The following is a 19,033-nucleotide window of genomic DNA, read 5'->3' as shown; positions in this document are numbered from 1 at the left end:
TGGGATTCGAACCCGAATCTCCCAGACTACTCCAAAATGCTAACCGCTGTACCACAAACTGAAAAGACAAGTAGATTTTGGAGATTTTGTACCAACAGCATATGTTCAGTACTGTATAACTTTCACTCTCGCCTAGGAATTGTAGTTCTTTCAGGAGGACCATGATATCCAGAAGACCTGGATGACTCATTGACACTGGAAACGACGCCTAAGAAAGGGTGCGGTTAGCTGTGGCACTCTGAGTGAAGCATCTGCCGATGGAGTTTCATATTTCATCTCGGTCTTCTCATGAGACAAGTCTCCCTCACAGGAATAGTCTGCACTCATGCATAATACAGAGCCTCTTGTGGTGCAGAGTGGTAAGTGTCAGAAATGCTGTCTGAAGCTGTCTGACCATGAGGTTGGGAGTTTGATCCCAGCAGCCGGCTCAAGGATGACTCAGCCTTCCATCCTTCCGAAGTCGGTAAAATGAGTACCCAGCTTGCTGGGGGGTAAATGGTAATGACTGGGGAAGGCACTGGCAAACCACCCTGTATTGAGTCTGCCATGAAAACACTGCAGGGCGTCACCCCAAGGGTCAGACATGACTCAGTGCTTGCACAGGGGATACCTTTACCTTTACCTCACACATATTACAACACATTATTTAAGACTGAGAAATAAGACCAAATCTGGTCCTGCTTTGGGTGCTCCTACTACTTGAAAGTGGGTGGGTGGCAACCGGAGAACAGCCTTCTCAGTCAAGGCACCAAAATAATGGAAGTAAAGACTTTTCTGGTGTTTTGTCACTGATTCTCACTGATGCTCCATTCCATTAAAGTGCCTGTTCTTTAAGTTTCTTTATCTGTACGTTTAAGCTTGTTTTTATTGTTCACCTCCTTGGGAACCCTTAAAACATTTTAAATCAGTAAATGGTTTCCTGAGCCAAAGGAGGACCTGAGAGACAGATAACCCTTTCCCCTCCAACCTTGAGGCCAAAAGGCTCTCTTGGCTCAATTCCAAGCAATAAACACAGGAGGTTGGCTCTCAAAAACTGACATCCCTGCGGACAGAGGCTTTACTTAGGAACACAATTTGCCTTGCACCAGAGATGCGGGTAAAGATCTCCTCTCTCATTCCTGACCTCTTGACGCTGAGGCAGGTTTTGGTGGGGAGAGAGACTAGTGCAATTCCTGGGACAGTAAGGGCAGAGGATGGGTGATTCATGCTTGGAGCCCTTGCTCTTTTCTTTGCTCTCCCCCGCTGCAGAGGCTTCTCCCCTAGAACAGCAGGCACCAAACTAGTAGAAAGGCTTGGTTGTGACAGCTGAGTCGTCGCCTGCAGCGATCTCCCTCACAGAGCCAGTTTAAGCCATCTGGCTCTGTCATCTCTCATTTTGGGGGCTCAGCGCTTACAGGCAGCACGGCCTGAGGTAGAATGTGCTTCCCCCAAGCATGAAAGACAAGCTGAGTGCCCATCGGATTGAGCCATCTTGGCACCACTCTGGCCACGTTTCTTGAATAAAGCCATCAGAAGAGTAGGAAGCGTTAACAACTACAATTCCTTATATCAATTAAACTAATAACTACTTCTGTGTTGTTGTTGTTGTTGTTTTAGGTTTCTCTCATCAAGATGAAATCACTGAGGTAAATTCCACTCACTAGCTAGCTAGCTAGCGTCTCTCCCTCACGGCAGCAAAAAAAGGACTGAGGGAAGAGTGCTAGCCCCTCCCCCTTCACCTGACTTTAGGCGGGAAAGTCTCTCCTCATGAGGGGGGGAGGGGATGAGCACTCTTGGGAGCTTCTAGAAATTTACTAAGCCGGCTAGTCCTTTCTCTGTGGCAGGCCCTGCGTCAGAGGCAGATCCCTTGTGGGACAAAGATTTTTCACTTTCACTTAGCGCATTTCCTAGAATCGCTGATTCCCTCATCAAATATTTAGGAGACAAGTCTATTTCTGGTAACGCTTAAACCCCTTCAAAAGTCCTTGCAAGCAGGCAGGTCTTGCAGTGCCTCCTAAAAGTCTCCAGAAAGGGTGCCCCGCCCACCTCTTCTGGAGTGGTCAACTGTATTACAGCCTACTGAGAGGTCCAAGGGCCTTTGATACAGTGCCACTGGCGAACCAAAAGAATCTCAGAGTATCATCCTACACTACTGACAGAATCAGAACCATGGAGGAGAATGCTGTTTTTGGCATATGTCTACATTCTAAACAGAGAGAAACAGACCTATCCAATGGCAATGCAATAAATATATTCATAAAGGAAAGAATAGTGTCCTTTTCTGTAGTTTTCCTTATCTGTTTGTTCTGTAGGACTTCTGTCAAAACGGAATCTTTCATCAGTGACAAGTCCTCTGAGTCTTCAATATTTTTATCAATTTTATAACTATCGAGAATTTAAACCTTATATGTAGTAGTAGTAGTAGTAGTAGTAATAATAATAATAATAATAATAATAATAATAATAATAATAATAATAATAATAATAATAATAATAATAATATACTGGCCAAAGGCTCACATAGGTATGGGGATACCGGTCTGTATTGACCTTTGTGTATATATTCTTGCGTCTCTCATTGAAACAAAAGCCTTTGTGAATAATCACAAAAGGCTGCAGCAAACTTACTCTCATTCTTCTTCATCATCTGGCCCTTACAGCCATTCCAACTTTTGGGGGAAAAAATATTCAGCCCAAGAAGTTCTAATTTCTCTAAATCATTTGCTTATGATGATGGCTGTCCTCCACAATTGAAGGTGACAGATTGGCCCTGGATATTATATTGGCTTGCTCAACAGTGCTAAGATTCCATAATGCAGGTTTCAATATCATTTAGCCTTGCTCATTTTTTAAAAAATGTTTAAAATGTCTTTTTAATCAGGCCATCCTAATTTGGCACCGTCAATGACCAAGTATTACATCCATGGTTTGTTATGATGGATATCACAGCACCCTGCCATCTTAAGTATCTCCCAAATCTGTGGTAGACCTTTGGCATTTACAATTAGTAGCACATCTATCTTGTTCGAACAGCTCTTTGAGCAACTCCCGGGTTTGACGCTGCTCTTCTTGGGAAGTATTTTGCTTCCTTGTTCAGAAATGTAACATCTCAGCCATGGTGGCAGTCAACAACCTCCACAGTAACAGAAACTGCGATGATGGAATGATGAAATCAAGCTTTTGCCAGCATTCCAAGTCAAGATGTACACAAGCAGTTTCAAATCCCATTAGTAAAGCAGTAAGCAAGCTCCATGAAAAATAAATGATTGTATGATGCTGCTGCATCATGCATCCCATGAGGAACTTGGGGAATTCAAAGGAACCTACATGTACAAGGAAAAGCCAGTGTGGTGAGAATAAGGTCTGGGAGATGCTGATTTAAATCCCTACTCTGTCATGGAAGCTTGAAGGATGGCATTAGGCCAGTCATACGCATGCACATAGCCTAAACTCATAAGGTTGTTGTGAGGGTAAAATGGAGAAGTGTATAATGCAAGCCACGTTCCCACTGGGGAAAAGGCAGAGTATAAATGAAATAAATAAATGCCAAGAAGATGCAACTTCATTTGTTATCAGTGAAGAAAAGAGATCCTACTTGTCTACAATACAACTTGGATATTGATTTTAGTGACTGACTAACCTCCTTAATGAGGTTAGAACTGAAACCTGAACCACCATCCTCTTCCTTCTTCCAGGAATGGGCAGAAACATCCATCAGCTACAAGGCAAGAGAGCAACTGCATACCACTTAGAGAATTCTAAAGTAAAGGGTGTTTCCAAACATATAAAATGTACTACAACATCACAACTAGAAGAAGAGTTGGTTTTTATATTCCACTTTTCTCTACCTAAAGGAGTCTCAAAGTGGCTTACATTAGCTTTCCCTTTCCGCTCCCCACAAAAGACAGCCTGTGAGGTAGGTGAGGATAAGAGAGCCCTGATATTACTGCTCGGTCAAAACAGCTTTCTCAGTGCTGTGGTTCTTATATGCCACTTTTCTCTACCAGAAGGCGTCTCAAAGTGGCTTACGGTAGTATTCCCTTCCTCTCCTCACAACAGGCACCCTGTGAGGGAGGTGAGGCTAAGAGAGCCCTGATATTACTGCTTGGTCAGAACAGCTTTATCAGTGTGTGGCCAGCCCAAGGTCACCCAGCAGGTTGCATATGGGGAAGTGCGGAAACAAGCCCGGCTCGTCAGATTAGAAGCCGCCACTCTTAACCGCTACAGCACGCTGGCTCTCTGCATTACACCACAACTAGCCCAATCTTAACGATAAACAGGATGCTATTTGTAGGACATGTGTTTTGTAGCCCCTACTGCCCCAAATACCTTGCATTCCAGCAGGTCTACGCTGCAGCAGTCTAAATTAGCCCTGCAACTGTTCCCCCCCCCTCCCAGAAAAGTATTTAAGTTTGGGATAAAACACTTCTGTTTAAGAAAAGAGTTGTACATTGCCATTGTAAGTAGAGATATACATTTCCAAGTCCACTGACTCAACACACTTAACAAGGTACAACTCTGCTTAGGAAGGCTCTGTTATTTTTGGCAACACTCCGAAAGAAATCACACTAATTGTATTCTGAGGCTTATATCTTCTCCAAGCTAGACTCCAATTTGTCTTGGAGCTGAAAAATGTCCCCGTGCCATAGAACGTTTATTTGTGGTGGCAGAAAACATTGTTTTTTTACAATAGCCAAACCACTATGGTCTGAAAATACACTTTCACATAAGTGGGAATAAAACCTGCTATAATAATACCTTTTTTTAATGTATGCTTTGAAGTTAGCGTAGGTTTTTTTCCTACCCCCCGAATCATCTCTCTCTGTGGTGTGGGAGATGTTATGAGGGATTCTCTGAGCAATTCTGCGCAGAAACATAAAACGTGCAACGTCTCCTGCTTGCAAATGTGCAATAGGAAATCGCACATTTGCACGCTTCCTGACGGGAGACCCCTCCCTTGTTATCCCGCCATCTTGTCGCAGCTTTCTGCCTCCCAACAAGGTGGTGGAGAAGCAGGAAGCATGGACAACCCAAAGTTTCCCCCCAGCTTCTCTGGTTGTCAATCAACGCAAGCCACTGATCCCTTCACAGTGGTGGCATTGGGGACTCAAACTTCCATCCTCACTCCCGAGTCCCAAAATAAATATTAAAAAAAATAACTTCCACATTGCCACGGAGATATGCCACAACAGTAAAACTTAAAAAAAAAAAACCTTACACTACCACGTTGCTAAGGGACCATGCCACAATAAAACATTTATTTAGATCTCTTTTCGGGATTCTTTGTTTAATGGCCTGTCTTTATGTTTGGGTAGATTTGTGATAGGCTGTTGATGGACCCCAATGGCTGTGCGTTCACAATGAAGATTTAACATACAGAGCATGGACGCTAAGCTAATAGAAAGAGGGCTGCTTCATCACACACACACCCTTTCTCCGTTCGTATACCACTGCCAGAAAACACAACAGGAATGTGTTTTAGATTGTAGTTTGACTTTTTTGTTGCTGAAGGAGGAGGAGGAGCAGGAGCAGGAGGTTCTCATATGCCGCTTTTCTCTGCCCAAAGGAATCACAAAGTGGCTTACATTCGCCTTCCCTTTCCACTCTCCACAACAGACACCCTGTGAGGGAGGTGATGCTGAGAGAGCCCTGATATTGCTCGGTCAGAACAGCTCTATCAGAGCTGTGGCCAGCCCAAGGTCACCCAGCTGGCTGCATGTGGAGGAAGAACAGGGAATCAAACCCAGCTTGCCAGATTAGAAGTCCGCACTCCTAATCACTACACCAAGCTGACTCTGGTTCAATGGTTGCTGATAATTACTGATATTTGTAAACTGCTTTTAATGTTTTTAATTAATATTATGTATTTGATTATTTTAATACGAGGACCTGATGTTTACAGATTAAATGCTGTATGTTGCCCCGAGATGACTAGTACTGAGAGGGGTAGTAGCTATAAAGCACGGTAAGTAGAAGCAATGAAGGACGCAGTGGGTTGGATCCTTATTTGAGGGGAACCAGATCCTGATACCCACCTTCACTTCTTCCCCCTATCAATCCACCCTGCCTTGGTCATTACCTGTTTTGGATGCTTCAGACTACCACTCTGTCAAAACAAGGGTCAAAATAAGGAAAATGTGCTCAAGCATCTATAGTGTAGAACAGGGATAGTCAAACTGCGGCCCTCCAGATGTCCATGGACCACAATTCCCAGAAGTCCCTGCCAGTGAATGCATTCGCTGGCAAGGACTTCTGGGAATTGTGGTCCATGGACATCTGGAGGGCCGCAGTTTGACCACCCCTGGTGTAGAACGTATGTACATTCATACTAATGCCTCCACTGGCCAAATGTGTTTTGGCATGGCTGCCTTTATCAATCGCCACCTGATGGGAGCTGAGTGGATTAACAGAGCGCACCCCGATACTGACTGCTAGCCTTGCATACGTGAGTGAAACCCTGGAGTCTGCAGGGATAAAGATATGGCGATACCTCCAGTTAGTGTGTACTTTTCCCGGCAAACACAGAGGTCAGAGTCTGGCTGTGACAAGAGTGTGGAATGAAGGCTAGTGTGTAAACGAAATGTTCTGAATAAAGCCTGGGGTCGGGAGAAGCCCCGGGGAAGAAGATTCTTTTTCCTCCAGATACCTGTGTCGTGTGTGTGCTTTCATCCCTACAGCCAGCCATAAATAGAAAATTCTGGAAAAGAAATATGAGCCTATCGGGAGAGGTGGGAAATAAATCTAATAATAATAATAATAATAATAATAATAATAATAATAATAATAATAATGAAATATACACTAGGCTCATTTACATACCATGATATAAAATGGGCCAGATTCTATGGGCCAGAATGCCAGATAAAATTCTTTGAGGCCTCTTATGTTTCTAAAGCAGGCCCTGGTCCAGATGAGTACTTCCAGCATCCAGGGAGTGTCCTGTAGGAGCCAACCTTTCTCCCAGGTATGCTGAGATCAGGCAACCCACAAGTAGCCTTTTTGCCACAAGGAAACTTTTGTTGTCTTCCAAGTTAAGAGTTCCTTTAAACTTCATTTCTCCTTCAGTTTTCCTAAACACTTAGTTGCTCCCTCTTTAAAATTCCCTTCCTCATTGCAGAAATAATTGCCAAGTTAAATATAGCCCCCCCCCCGTTATTACCTAACGTTTGTGGGGGCAGATTAATGCATTCAGCCTTGGATGTTCAAGAAAAGTCTTCTCCCTCCCAAGCACAAAGGATGGGAAAATATAAAATTAATCTTTTACAGTTCTTCCGACTTCTATTTCAAGGCTACCATAATGAGTTCACTGTCTCCATGCATGGTGATTTACTGACGGAGTGTCACAAAGTCAATTTTACCATAAGATATGTTAGCCAGGTTTGATTTAAGTTTTACTGTTCGGGGAAACCTTGATAAAAATGATGCAATATACCTGAAAGCGAATGGGAGGGGGGAGAAGAGGAAGAGAAGAGTCCAGAAGTCAAATAAAAGTACACGGAAAACAACTGCATCACACTCATGAAGTTGCTAATGGTTTGTGTTATGATGTAACAGTTGTGTAAAAGTTACATAAATGTACATGGCAACAAAAGTATTTCCTCTTGAAAATGTCAGTGAGCTATAAGGGCTAACCCAGTGGTTCTCAACCTGGGGGTCAGAACCCCTTTGGGGGTCGAATGACCCTTTCACAGGGGTCACGGCAGGGCAAGCAGCTTGGCTAGGGGGGGCGCCATCCACACAACAGCCTTGTGAGGTAGATCAAGATAGAGCGTTCATCTGTTTGGAGCAACAGAAAAGAGTGAGATCGGCATGGTGGGAGAAGAGGCAAAACTGAACTGAGAAACCCCGGAAAAAAAACAATTTATATACAATCATGAACAATGGGACGGTCTGCATGTTAAGCTACTGCTTTCCCAACTGAGTCACGGCCCTTCCCTCTTAGCATGACAGAGAAGCTCCTGTTCTGTTAGGCCAGTGGTGCTCAACCTTCCTAATGCCTTCCTAAACCCTTTAATACAGTTCCTCACGCTGTGGTGACCCCCAACCATAAAATTATGCAAGTGTTCTTTCACAGAAAGTAAACCGAAACTGACCAATGGCATGAAGATCCTTTGTTCATGATTGTATGTAATTTCCCCCCCCCCCCCAGGGTTTCTCAGGTCAGTTCTGCCTCTTATCCCACTGAGCTGCGCTGCCACCTGGAGGGCCTGGCAGGATACTGCACTGCACTGGAGTCACTGCTGGAGCGGCTGGCGGCTGAGCGCAGGCGCCTGCAGGAGGAGCAGCAACAGTGGCACTGCCCCCCCCCCTCAGGCAAGCTGCTTGCCCTGCCGCAACCCCCGTGTAAGGGTGGTTCGACCCCCAAAGGGGTCCCGACCCCCAGGTGGAGAACCACTGTGCTAGGCCTTAAGAAAGTGTAGGGAAGAAGAGGGGGTTTTGCACAAGGCAGGACTCTTCTTGTAATTTTAAAGCATGTCTTGTTATCCAGTGTTTTCACCGTTCATTACCTTATTGGAAGCTGAGAAAGGCAGGATATATATTACATTGAAGTGTGATTTTATTTTATTAAGACACCAGAACTCTGTCTTGTGTGTGTTTTGCTGTCTCAGTCTAATCCAGCTATTCCAGGGGGGTTTGTAACACACTGAAGTTTCCAAAACTTTTCTGGGGCTTAATGCATAAATCAGACCGACTCTTTCGAATGCGGAAAAACTGCAGATCTTAAAGTTTTGCTACTTCTAAGCTTCAACGGAAGCATATTAATTATAGGTAGAACTTTTTTATTTAAAGAGATCATTCTCATTATGAGAAGCACTGGGTATGAGCATTCTCCTGATGAAGAGGGTTTATTTTTAGAAGCACTCAGAGATATTGACCCTAATCAAGACAAGCGAGGGTGCTGGAGAACAGTGCGTTATCCTAGCAATAATGAGGGTACCACAGGTTCTCCTCTAGCATTTGAAGGAGGATTTAGGGAATGCGAAAGGGCTTAGAACACCTTTTTGCTAAGACGATATCGGCTGTACTGAAAAGGATTGTTTCCCTGTATGGACTACTCCATAAATTTTGACCCGAGTTAAACTACATAAGCGCACATTTCATTTCAGTGGGTGCTGACACCAGGACTCATTCTGCACATGGAGGATAATGCACTTTCAATGTGCTTTTGCAGCTGGACTTTCCTGTGCAGAACAGGAAAATCTACTTCTAAAGTGCATTTAAGGTGCATTAACCCTTGGGCGCAGAATGGGCCTAGGTTAGCTCCAAAGTTGACCTTGTGCAAGGAGAAGGCCCTTTGTACCACAGAAAAGGGGCACCTGTCATTGCCTTGGATTTATATATTTTTTGCACCTAAACACAAACCACCACACTTCAGAGCAGCTTTTCAGGTGGTGTGGGTGGCTGCTAAGACCTCAGCATTACATCGCTAAGCCAGTCAGCAATGGTCTAAACATCGCCTGAAAGGGACCAATGACCTGGCAAAACCACTAATTCCTATGGTGTAACTTGCCTTTCAATCAAATCCCAAAGATGTTTAGACCAATAATTAGAGGCAAAAAGAAGCTATGCTGCATGAAATCCAAAGGCTAGTTGCTGCCTGCTGTGAACGCAACACAGTGAACAGCCTCAGCTTTGACAAAATTTGAGTCTAATGGCACCTTTAAGACCAACAAAGAACAAAGTGCAAGCACACTTCCTCAGACAATGGAACAGGGATCACATGAGTACAGATATAAGGAGAATGTAAATTAGTAGCAAATTACTAAGCAGCATCGTAAATCCAAATAATAATTCTTTGCTAGAAAAGCAAATCAGTCCTTTGGATTCAATTGTTGTTCACAAAAATACTGGGGCAATAAAAATTTAAAGTTAGTGATTAATGGCAAACACTTCCCCAGTTGTAAAAAGAAGTCATGAAAAGCAACTTGTTGTTAGCCTCATCCATCTCCATCCAAGCATGGAGGCAACCCCACAAGTGACAAGCCCTGCTGAGTTTGTTATTCTATCCTGAGAACCAAGAGTTAGGTTCTAAATAGCATTACATGCTTACTTACATCACACAATAGTCTCATTGTCCCAATAGAGGGGATTGCAAGGAACGTGGATATAAGAGTTGAATGAGGTTATCACACATAGTGAGATACGAATTGAGTCCTGGGGATCCCATTGTTTTGAGTGTTGTAATAACCTGAAATTCTGCAATCTCCCTTTCTAGTCTGTTCTTGAACTTCCGTTGCAATAAAACAGCTACTTTGAGGTCCCTTATTGAATGCCCTGGAAGGTTGAAGTGTTTCCTACAGGTTTCTCACTCCTGTGATTTTTGATGTCAGACTTGTGTCCATTTATTCTTTGGCGGAGGGGACTCTTTTCATTCCTGTTCCATTGTCTGAGAAAGTGTGCCTGCACACAAAAGCTCACGCCTTGAATAAATCTTTGTTGGTCTTAAAGGTGCCATTGGACTTAAATTTTGTTATGCTACTTCAGACCAACATGCCTATCCACTTGAATCTAGTCTCAACTGTGAGCCCTATAAGGGTCTTTAGGAGAGCATGACACCCTTAGTACTCTGAAGGACAAATTGATTGATTGATTGATTAATTGCTTGATTGATTATGTTTGTTGACCGCCACTCCCGGTCCAGCTGCCTCATGGCGGTTTACGTCAGGTTTAAAATACAACCACACAATACCTAACAATCCTAAGCCACCCACCCTTCTTCCCTCCTGTCGAACTCAACGGGCCCCACCAGACCCATGCCGTAGGGGAGAGGTGTTCAGATGAAAGACCCAAGAGATGTTTTCCAGCCCAGCCTCAACCAAATGCCTGGTGGAAGAGCTCCGTCTTGCAGTCCCTGAAGAACAGTGATAGCTCTGTCAGGGCTCTCAGCTTTTCTGGGAGCTCAATACACCAGGTGGCCAGCCGTATTGGTCTAAAGCAAAATTAAATTTTAGTCAACTGGAACCTTTAAGATGAACGAAGTGTCAATCAGGTTACAAGCTTTTGTAGTATACACACACTTCTTCAGATACACTGAAATAGAAGTTATCAGTCTATGTATATGGGAAGAGGATAAGCAGCAAATTATCTTAAAACATAATAAAGGTGTCTAACACAGGGATAGTCAACCTGTGGTCCCCCAGATGTCCATGGACTACAATTCCCATGAGCAGAATATACAGAATGATGTCAGCATATATAGTGAAATAAGAAACCAATACCTCTATTATGTCCTGGGGGTTCCATTGTTCTCTGTGTTGCAATAACTTGTAACTCAACAAGTTCCCTTTCTAGTCTTAAGAGGAAACAGATGAAACATACTAGCAAGGTCTCAGTTAATTACTCTCAGCATCCCACAATTTAGAAGCTTAGAGCTGCCCTTCAATCTCCGATTTTGATATAATTATTCCCTTCACTATATCCCCTCCCAAATTAAAACAAAACAAATTGTGACCATACAAACTAAGCTTGTTATTTCACTTTGCTCCTTGCATTTGTTAAACATATTTATTATGCTGCATGCTAATTCGCGTCTCATCCTTTAGCCTACATGCAAAAAGTTAAAGGTATCCCCTTGTGCAAGCACCGAGTCATGTCCGACCCTTGGGGTGACACCCTCTAGTGTTTTCTTGGCAGTCTCAATACGGGGTGGTTTGCCAGTGCCTTCCCCAGTCATTACCGTTTACCCCCCAGCTAGCTGGGTACTCATTTTACCGACCTCGGAAGGATGGAAGGCTGAGTCAAACTTAGGCCAGCTGCTGGGATCGAACTCCCAGCCTCATGGGCAAAGGCTCCTAACCTATATGTACAGACAGGTAATTTACATTCAATGTATCTTAAGTAGTGTGTGTACATGAAAGCTTATATCTTGAACAAATCTCTGTTGGTCTTAAAGATGCCACTTTATTCAGTTATCTGGAAGTAACACTTGAGCCTGACATTCCAAATTTTATTAGACCACCAAGCCATTTCCCAACAACCTTTGCTGTGCATGTTAAGATTCATCACAGCACCAGATAGATTGTCGGGAGAATGCAGTTTAGCATGCAGCAGCTGACCTGTTACTCTCCAGGAATCTCAGAGCTCATCGCCACGGCCCTTAGAACCTCCTGCAGAAATTGTCTGATGCTCTCGCGGTCATATCAACAATCAGATTTAAAGTGCAGCACTTTATTGTATTGTTATTATTATTTTAATAGTGGTGGATAAACAAAGCCAGCAGTCCCGAGAGGCATTTTCTCCTTCTATTTGTCTTAATATGAAAACTCAAAGCACATTGCAAAAACAAGCCACGTACAATTGAGAGATCAGACCCTTCTCTCTAGTCTATGCAGAATGGAGTGACGGAAGCCAGAGCCATACTGAACGCATTTTATCGAATAGTTATCTTTTATTGTGCTCCCAGCTTTTGTTTGTGGCAAGGAGATTTAGTTCTGGGTCTTTTTCTTTCTTTCTTTTAAAGCAGGCACTAAAACCAATAATATGTGAACAACAAAACAAAACAAAAACAGGCATGGCCGTTCTGCAGTACTTGGTGCAGTTTAAAAAAAAATGTATAGAAAAGCAGCACAAATAAAAACCCCTTATCTTGGATGACTGTTATAAATTCTGCTGGAAAAGAAAGATCGCCTGCCCTTTCCTGCCAGGAAAAGAACGTACACAGAGTTCCACAGAGTGCCTGTCATTTGTAATAGTCACAAAGACTGCTCCCATAAAAATTAAAGCTCTTTCGGCCGCTCAGATTGTCTTGATGCTGAAGGGGTAAAGTAAGTTGAGAATTGACGACCAGCTGGAGACCCAGCGTGGCACAAAGATTTAACTGCTGAACTTGAATGTGGGAAGATGTGGTTTCCGGTCCCTGCTGTATTATAGAGCGAGTCACAAACATTTAGACTGGCCTCCCTGAAGAGGTTGATGTCCAGCTCAAACTCCACCCCAAGCTCTTTAGACCTGTGGTTCTCAACCTTCCTAATGCCGTGACCCTTTAATACAGTTCCTCATGTTGTGGTGACCCCAACCATAAAATGATGTAAGTGTTCTTTCACAGGAAGTAAACCAAAGCTGACCAATGGTGTGAAGATCCATTGTTCATGACTGTATATAAATTGGGTTTTTTCCCCCCGGGGTTTCTCAGTTCAGTTCTGCTTTTTGTCCCACCATGCTGATCTCGCTCTTTTCCGCTGCTCCAGACAGATGAACGCTCTATCTCGATCTACCCCACAAGGCTGTTGTGTGGATGGTAGCCCCCCCTGGCCAAACTGCTTGCCCTGCCATGACCTCTCTGAAACGGTTGTTTGACCCCCAAAGGGGTCCCGACCCCCAGGTTGAGAACCACTGTTTTAGAAGAACTTTGGAAGACAAATCTGACAGTAAACATACATGGCTGGGCCTGCAGCCACCTCCTGCTCAAAGAACAAGTTGGACACATCATCTCAGGTACAAGGTTGGGCAACTGGTCTCGGTAATTATTGCCATTACAGACACTCCAATGGGTTCCAGACAGACAGATTTGTCCATTTCAGTCTGATACAATTCAGAAAAGGCCTGTTTTCAAACCCTATGGAACAGGGCTGATTCACTGAATAAGAAACCCAACTGGTTGCTTGCACGGCCAAACTGCCAAGGGTATTGTTCACAAGTCATATCCTGAGTGTAAATCCTGCTGAGATTAATGGAATCCTATAAACCCCAGTGACATGAATGGGAAAGGTACAAACCACAACTCATTGCATCGATTTGGCTGTCCACAGTCTTCCTCGCTCCTGTATCTTTATGGTAATATAAGCTCCAGTACGTAACATTCTCTGTATTCAACTTTGCCTACCTAGCTGTGTTTACATTTTCTTAGATATTTTCGCTAAAGAGCTATGCCCCAGTTTGGTCCTCAAATTAAAATGCATGAACTTAACACAAGCTCTCTTTGTTGAAAACAAGCACTGGGGAAAAAAAAAACCTTCTTGGAAAGGAGATTTTTTTTTTCTATTATGCAAGTCATGCATTAATTTAATGTGCAGCCTTTTTTCCTAGATAATTAGGTCTTTGCAGTTGTTACACAAATCCACATAGGAATTTTGAACTTTGGCTTCAGTTGGTACTGAACTAAATTGCGTACGGCAGACTGAAAAAGGAAAAGAGAGAAGGGTGGGGAAGGAACGCAATAAAGACTTGACTGGTGCTTCTTGTAACTTTCCCACATTCCATCTTGGAGTGTCCGAAGGAAGCAAGTGCTCTTTCCCTGCGCATGCCCCTTGGCTCTAGCAGGCTGCTGGAGCCAGAAGAGACTGGCCCTCTCCACAAGCCGCTATGACCATGGAGGGAGGGGGGTCCTGTTCCCTGCTGAGTTAGCCGGGGCACCAGGTTCAGCTAGCTATGAGACTTACTACTGAGACCTTCCTTTATCCTTGCTACTTAACCTTTGGCAGCCTCATTGCCTAAGAAGACATGGGCTTTTCATAAAGGTTAGAAAGAACATACTGGTTTACAGGCACCACAATGGCTGCCTGTAAACACATGGGCCTTTCCTGGACTGTTTATGCACAGAAAATGGTGGAGGTGGAGATAGTGCTTCTTCGCCTCTGTACATTTTTTTGGCATGTAGTGTGCAGGTCGTCCGCTGGGGGAAAGCACTTTTTAGGTTGGTGAATCCACTCTCTGGGATTCACCAACTTGCGCTTTGAAATAGCATATTTAGAGTGAAGTTTGCTGGCTGGATGCAGGAAGTTGGCGATGTCATAGAGTGCCTGTCTGCAGGGAATAAGTATCACGCTAAATTTATGGCGTGCGGAAGATCCCAAACAATTAATCCATTGAGGTTGTCACTGTCTACTCAGACTGGCCACATCTCTTCAGCATCTTAGACCGAAGCATTTCACATCACCTAAAAATAGAGATTGAAGCGGATCTTCTATGTGCCCAGCAGATGTGCAGCCTTTTCCCCTAGATAATTAGGTCTTTGCAGTTGTGGCCCCACAGAGCTATGGCTCCACCCCATGATGGCAACTTCCAATTCATTTAATTGCCTACCTTTCCTCTATCACAGAATGGCAAATAGAAGCTTCTCAGGAGGCTCTCCATCCAGGCAGTAACCAGATGCCCACCTTCTTAGGTTCAGCAAGGTTACTGAATCAGATGGCTTCCAGCCATACCTTGGGACTTAACAAAGTTAGAATGAATTGTTGATGCCGAGGTGGCAATGCTGAGAGGAGAGTGCTCAACTTTCTCACAGCAACAAATTAGGATGTTAATGAAGAAGGACGAGATGCTCCTTCCTTCAGATGACAAACGTTAATCTTTGAAGATGTTTTATTCTTTTAAAAACATAGCTGGTGGGGGGGGGGAGCCCAGGCTACGACTACACGCAAAGCATGTTAAAAACGAAAATTAATTAGGGCTCTGAACAACGTGATATCTGGGAACCAATTAACAGGATGTAAACTCACTTTATTAGAGTGGAAACCAACTTTTGTCTAGTGCCTGAGGAACGATGAGGCTTGACAGTGCATTTGTATCATTTCCTAAAAGGCTGAAAGTTCTTTGAAAAAATATATCAGTCACTTTCCCCTGAGCTGCTGATCAAACCTGCCCAGTAAAATGTTCTGAGCTGGCAAGTTGTAATACAGCCATGGTTTATTTCTGTCAGAGGTTGACGGGTGAAGCGTGAAAGAAACTCATTAAAAACTCACTGTGATCCTGCAACGGAATGGAAAAGGAAGGGGGAAAGAAAAATACTTAATGAAGGGTCCCCTCAGCCTGAAGCTGCATTCGTATTCCTTGCATCTTTTCCCCACCCTTCTGTTTCAGTAAGCAATTAAAAGGCAGCAATTAGTCACAAGAACACAATGGCTACTGGTCACATTGGGAGACTGATTATGTTTATACGTTTCCCCCTGCCCTGCTAATATCATGGAAGTTGAATGAAGGGGGGGAGAAATAACAGAACTGACAACATTAATAGATGAAGTTTCTTACCTTAATCTTAAAACAAGATTCACAGCACACGGAGCGTCACTGTATTCATTGCAAACAGCTGTTCGAGTCTGCTTTGGGAAAAAAAAGGACAAACTTGTTAGAGATGCAACACATCGTTGTTAAAGCGATAATCATAAAATGGCAAAAGTGTCATTCTTGAAAGGTTATTCTTTGTAAGAGTGCTATTTTGGTCTAGATGACCGTGAATAAATATTCATTCATTCATTTTCTCTGTAAGATTCGTAAAGTTTTTCAGAATCAAGCAGAATCAAGAGTCTGCTTTGGGGGGAAAAATACACACTCGTTAGAGATGCAGCACATTGTTCTTAAAACGATAACTATAAACTGACAAAAGTGTCATTCTTGAAAGGTTATTCTTTGCAAGAGTGTTGTTTTGGTCTAGATGACGAATAATTCATTCATTCGTTCGTTCGTTCGTTCGTTCGTTCATTCATTCTCTCTGTAAGATTCGTAAAGTTCTTCAGAATCAAGCAGAATAACTTGAAACACAAATGCAGTAGTAGTATCAAAATCAAGAACAACACTTTCAGAGCCACTGGGAAGCGAAATCCAATATGCAGATGGTATACACCCAGATATTTTAATGTTTGTGTAGTTCCTTCTATTTGTTTTACAGGCAACACCGCTGCTCCATTTTCTCCCGTAACACAGTGACATTGACCAAGCAGCCAACTGGTTTAACAAGAGCACTGAAATTGAGGAGAAGCCTAAAAAAATGGCATTGTTGATGTCACAATCACACACACACACAACTTACAAAGAAACCACTGTCGAAAAACCACCACAGCTAATTGTGTCTGCCAGTGAGGGGACAGAGAAAATAATAAGAAGGAAAAACACTCCTACTCCCTCTGTACCACTGCCCATTTTGGTCAACATCATTCCACACAATCCAACCTTGAGCAGATAGATTTGAGTTCTACAAGATTTGGGGGTTTTGAGACTCAAAGACTTTGACTCTTGAGAGATGATGGCCCCTCCCCCCGCCCCAAAACTTTCAAATCTAGCTGATCTGCTGAAGATCAACATGGCTACCCTCTGAAACCAGCTTCACAAGGTTAACCTGCAGAGTGATCTGGATGATGTATTGAAGAGAGTATGCTGTGCCACATACATTCGCAAACAGATTAGCTGGCAGCATGGTAAATAGGGACATAGCAGCAAGCTAGGGGTTATGGGGAAAGTTAGCATGAGACCTCTACGCTATGTTATGCCTGGGTCAGAGCCATGTTTCATGTTTGCCATGCCTCGGCTTTGTAGTCTGTTTTATGACCCCCTAGTTAATATCACTGCCTTCTTAGATGGATGTCCCCATGGTTCCTCCCGTATTGTGTTTCTGGAATGCAACCGGAAACTTCCTGTATCAGCCTCTAGGTGCTAAAGGCTGAGTCCTAGCTTTGTTGCTAGGGTTATTATCGCTTTTGGGTCCTTGAACAGCATTAATCCATCCACATCTGTTTTTGTGTCCTGGGCCAGGGCCTTTTCGGTCCTGGCCCCTACCTGGTGGAATGAGCTCCTGGAGGAGTTGCAGGCGCTCGGAGAGCTTTCTGCTTTCTGTAGGGCCTGCAAAACGGAGCTCTTCCACCAGGTATATGGTCGGGGCCAGTGCTGGAGCAGGTGGTATGGGTCCCCCTTGATGTTGGCACCAGACATCTGGACACGGGTCAGTCTCCCCTATGCCGTCCTCGTAAGGTTTTTCCCATAAGAAGTTTTGCCATCTGTTGGGGTTTATGATACTGTTGATTGGGGTATTTTATGGGGTTTTATTGTTGGATTATTTGTTGTTACACGCCACGAGCCGGACTCAGAGTGCGGCGGGTTATAAATCCAAAAAATAAAATAAATAAATAAACTGTTTGGTGTTAGGAGGGTTAGGTTGGTCATTTTGAGTTAATAAGGAGGGGGGGGTACTCTGTGCTGAGCTATTTGTCTCTCTTCAATAAATGACTTTCTTTCCTCAAATGAAGTTCTCACACTTCCATTCGGTCCACGGTCATGTAACATGGCCCTTAGATCCACACGCATGCTCCCACACATGTACCTGAGAACCTTGTAGAGACAGATTCTGTATCTGATCAGGGACGTTTCTGGAATTCATAGAAATCTGTTAAAAGAAAGGCATGGAGCCCTTTAAATTGCTTTATTATACAAGTGTCATGACTTCAAGGAAGAATTGCTTTGTGAATGACAATGCAGTCAAATAAAACTCAGTGAGAACTCATTGGCCACATTTGTCTACAGTTCGGTGGAACTCCCAGTGAAGCCTCATTAATGTTCACCCCTTACGGCATGCTGTTTCCCTTGCTCTCAATTCAGAAAAGAATGACGTTCTTTAAAAAAAAAAACCCAGCCTTACATTGAATATTACAGATTAAGATTACAGGGTTGTGAATTACTTTTCATTCACTTCAAATAGTGTAAGTGCTCTCCCTTAAAAGAATCCTTCTTTAAGATGACTCATTCTGAAAAAAATGGAGTACAATAATGGAACACTGTTTCTCTACTCCTTCCCCACCCCCTCAAGTAATAATAATAAATAATAAATAATAAATAAATAATAATAAATAAAATTAAAAGTCAGCCTTTTCATGGCTTTTGCCAATGTTCCGTGTATTATGGTCCTCTTCTGTACAAGGGTCAAACAAATCTAAAACTCCAAAAAGAGGAATTAACTTTCAGAGAGACATCAGACAACGCTCCCACCACCTCAACATGCAAGATAAGTCAATGTAGCTACTTACCTCTGCGTTCTCCTCTTTTACTCTTCGTGACTAGAAGATAAGCATCAACCATTACCACTTGGATATTAATAGGCATCAACATTTTGAAATGTTTATGCAAGTCAGAGAGAATAAATAGTTGCGTGCTTTCCAAAGCAAAAACAAATTTAAAAAATTACCTTTTCTTGGGAAAAAGCAGCTTTGGCTTCTTCACTTTTCTCATCCATTTCGTCATCGCTCCACTCCCAGTCTCCATCTTCCGTCTTGTGCAGGTGGCCGCTGGAACCGGGGACTCTTCTAACCTAACGAAATCACAGCAGCAATAACAAGGGACCTTTTATTATACA

General features: G+C 43.3%; 1 protein-coding gene across 1 annotated transcript in view; it reads right to left on the bottom strand.

Moving 5' to 3' along the window:
* The window catches only part of STK39 (serine/threonine kinase 39), a 177,026-nt gene that overhangs the window by 49,036 nt on the left and 108,957 nt on the right, over positions 1-19,033 (bottom strand). Inside the window, exons 11-14 of the mRNA XM_077319812.1 lie at positions 18,866-18,988; positions 18,708-18,737; positions 18,008-18,070; positions 15,946-16,013 (exon numbers count right to left, since the gene is read on the bottom strand). Coding sequence (XP_077175927.1) covers positions 15,946-16,013; positions 18,008-18,070; positions 18,708-18,737; positions 18,866-18,988 — 284 coding nt within the window. The remainder of the gene's footprint in view (positions 1-15,945; positions 16,014-18,007; positions 18,071-18,707; positions 18,738-18,865; positions 18,989-19,033) is intronic.

This window comes from Paroedura picta, chromosome 2, assembly GCF_049243985.1.
Source record: "Paroedura picta isolate Pp20150507F chromosome 2, Ppicta_v3.0, whole genome shotgun sequence".
In the NCBI taxonomy this organism is placed as follows: Eukaryota; Metazoa; Chordata; class Lepidosauria; order Squamata; family Gekkonidae; genus Paroedura; species Paroedura picta.
This window is presented reverse-complemented; position numbering and strand designations above follow the sequence as displayed.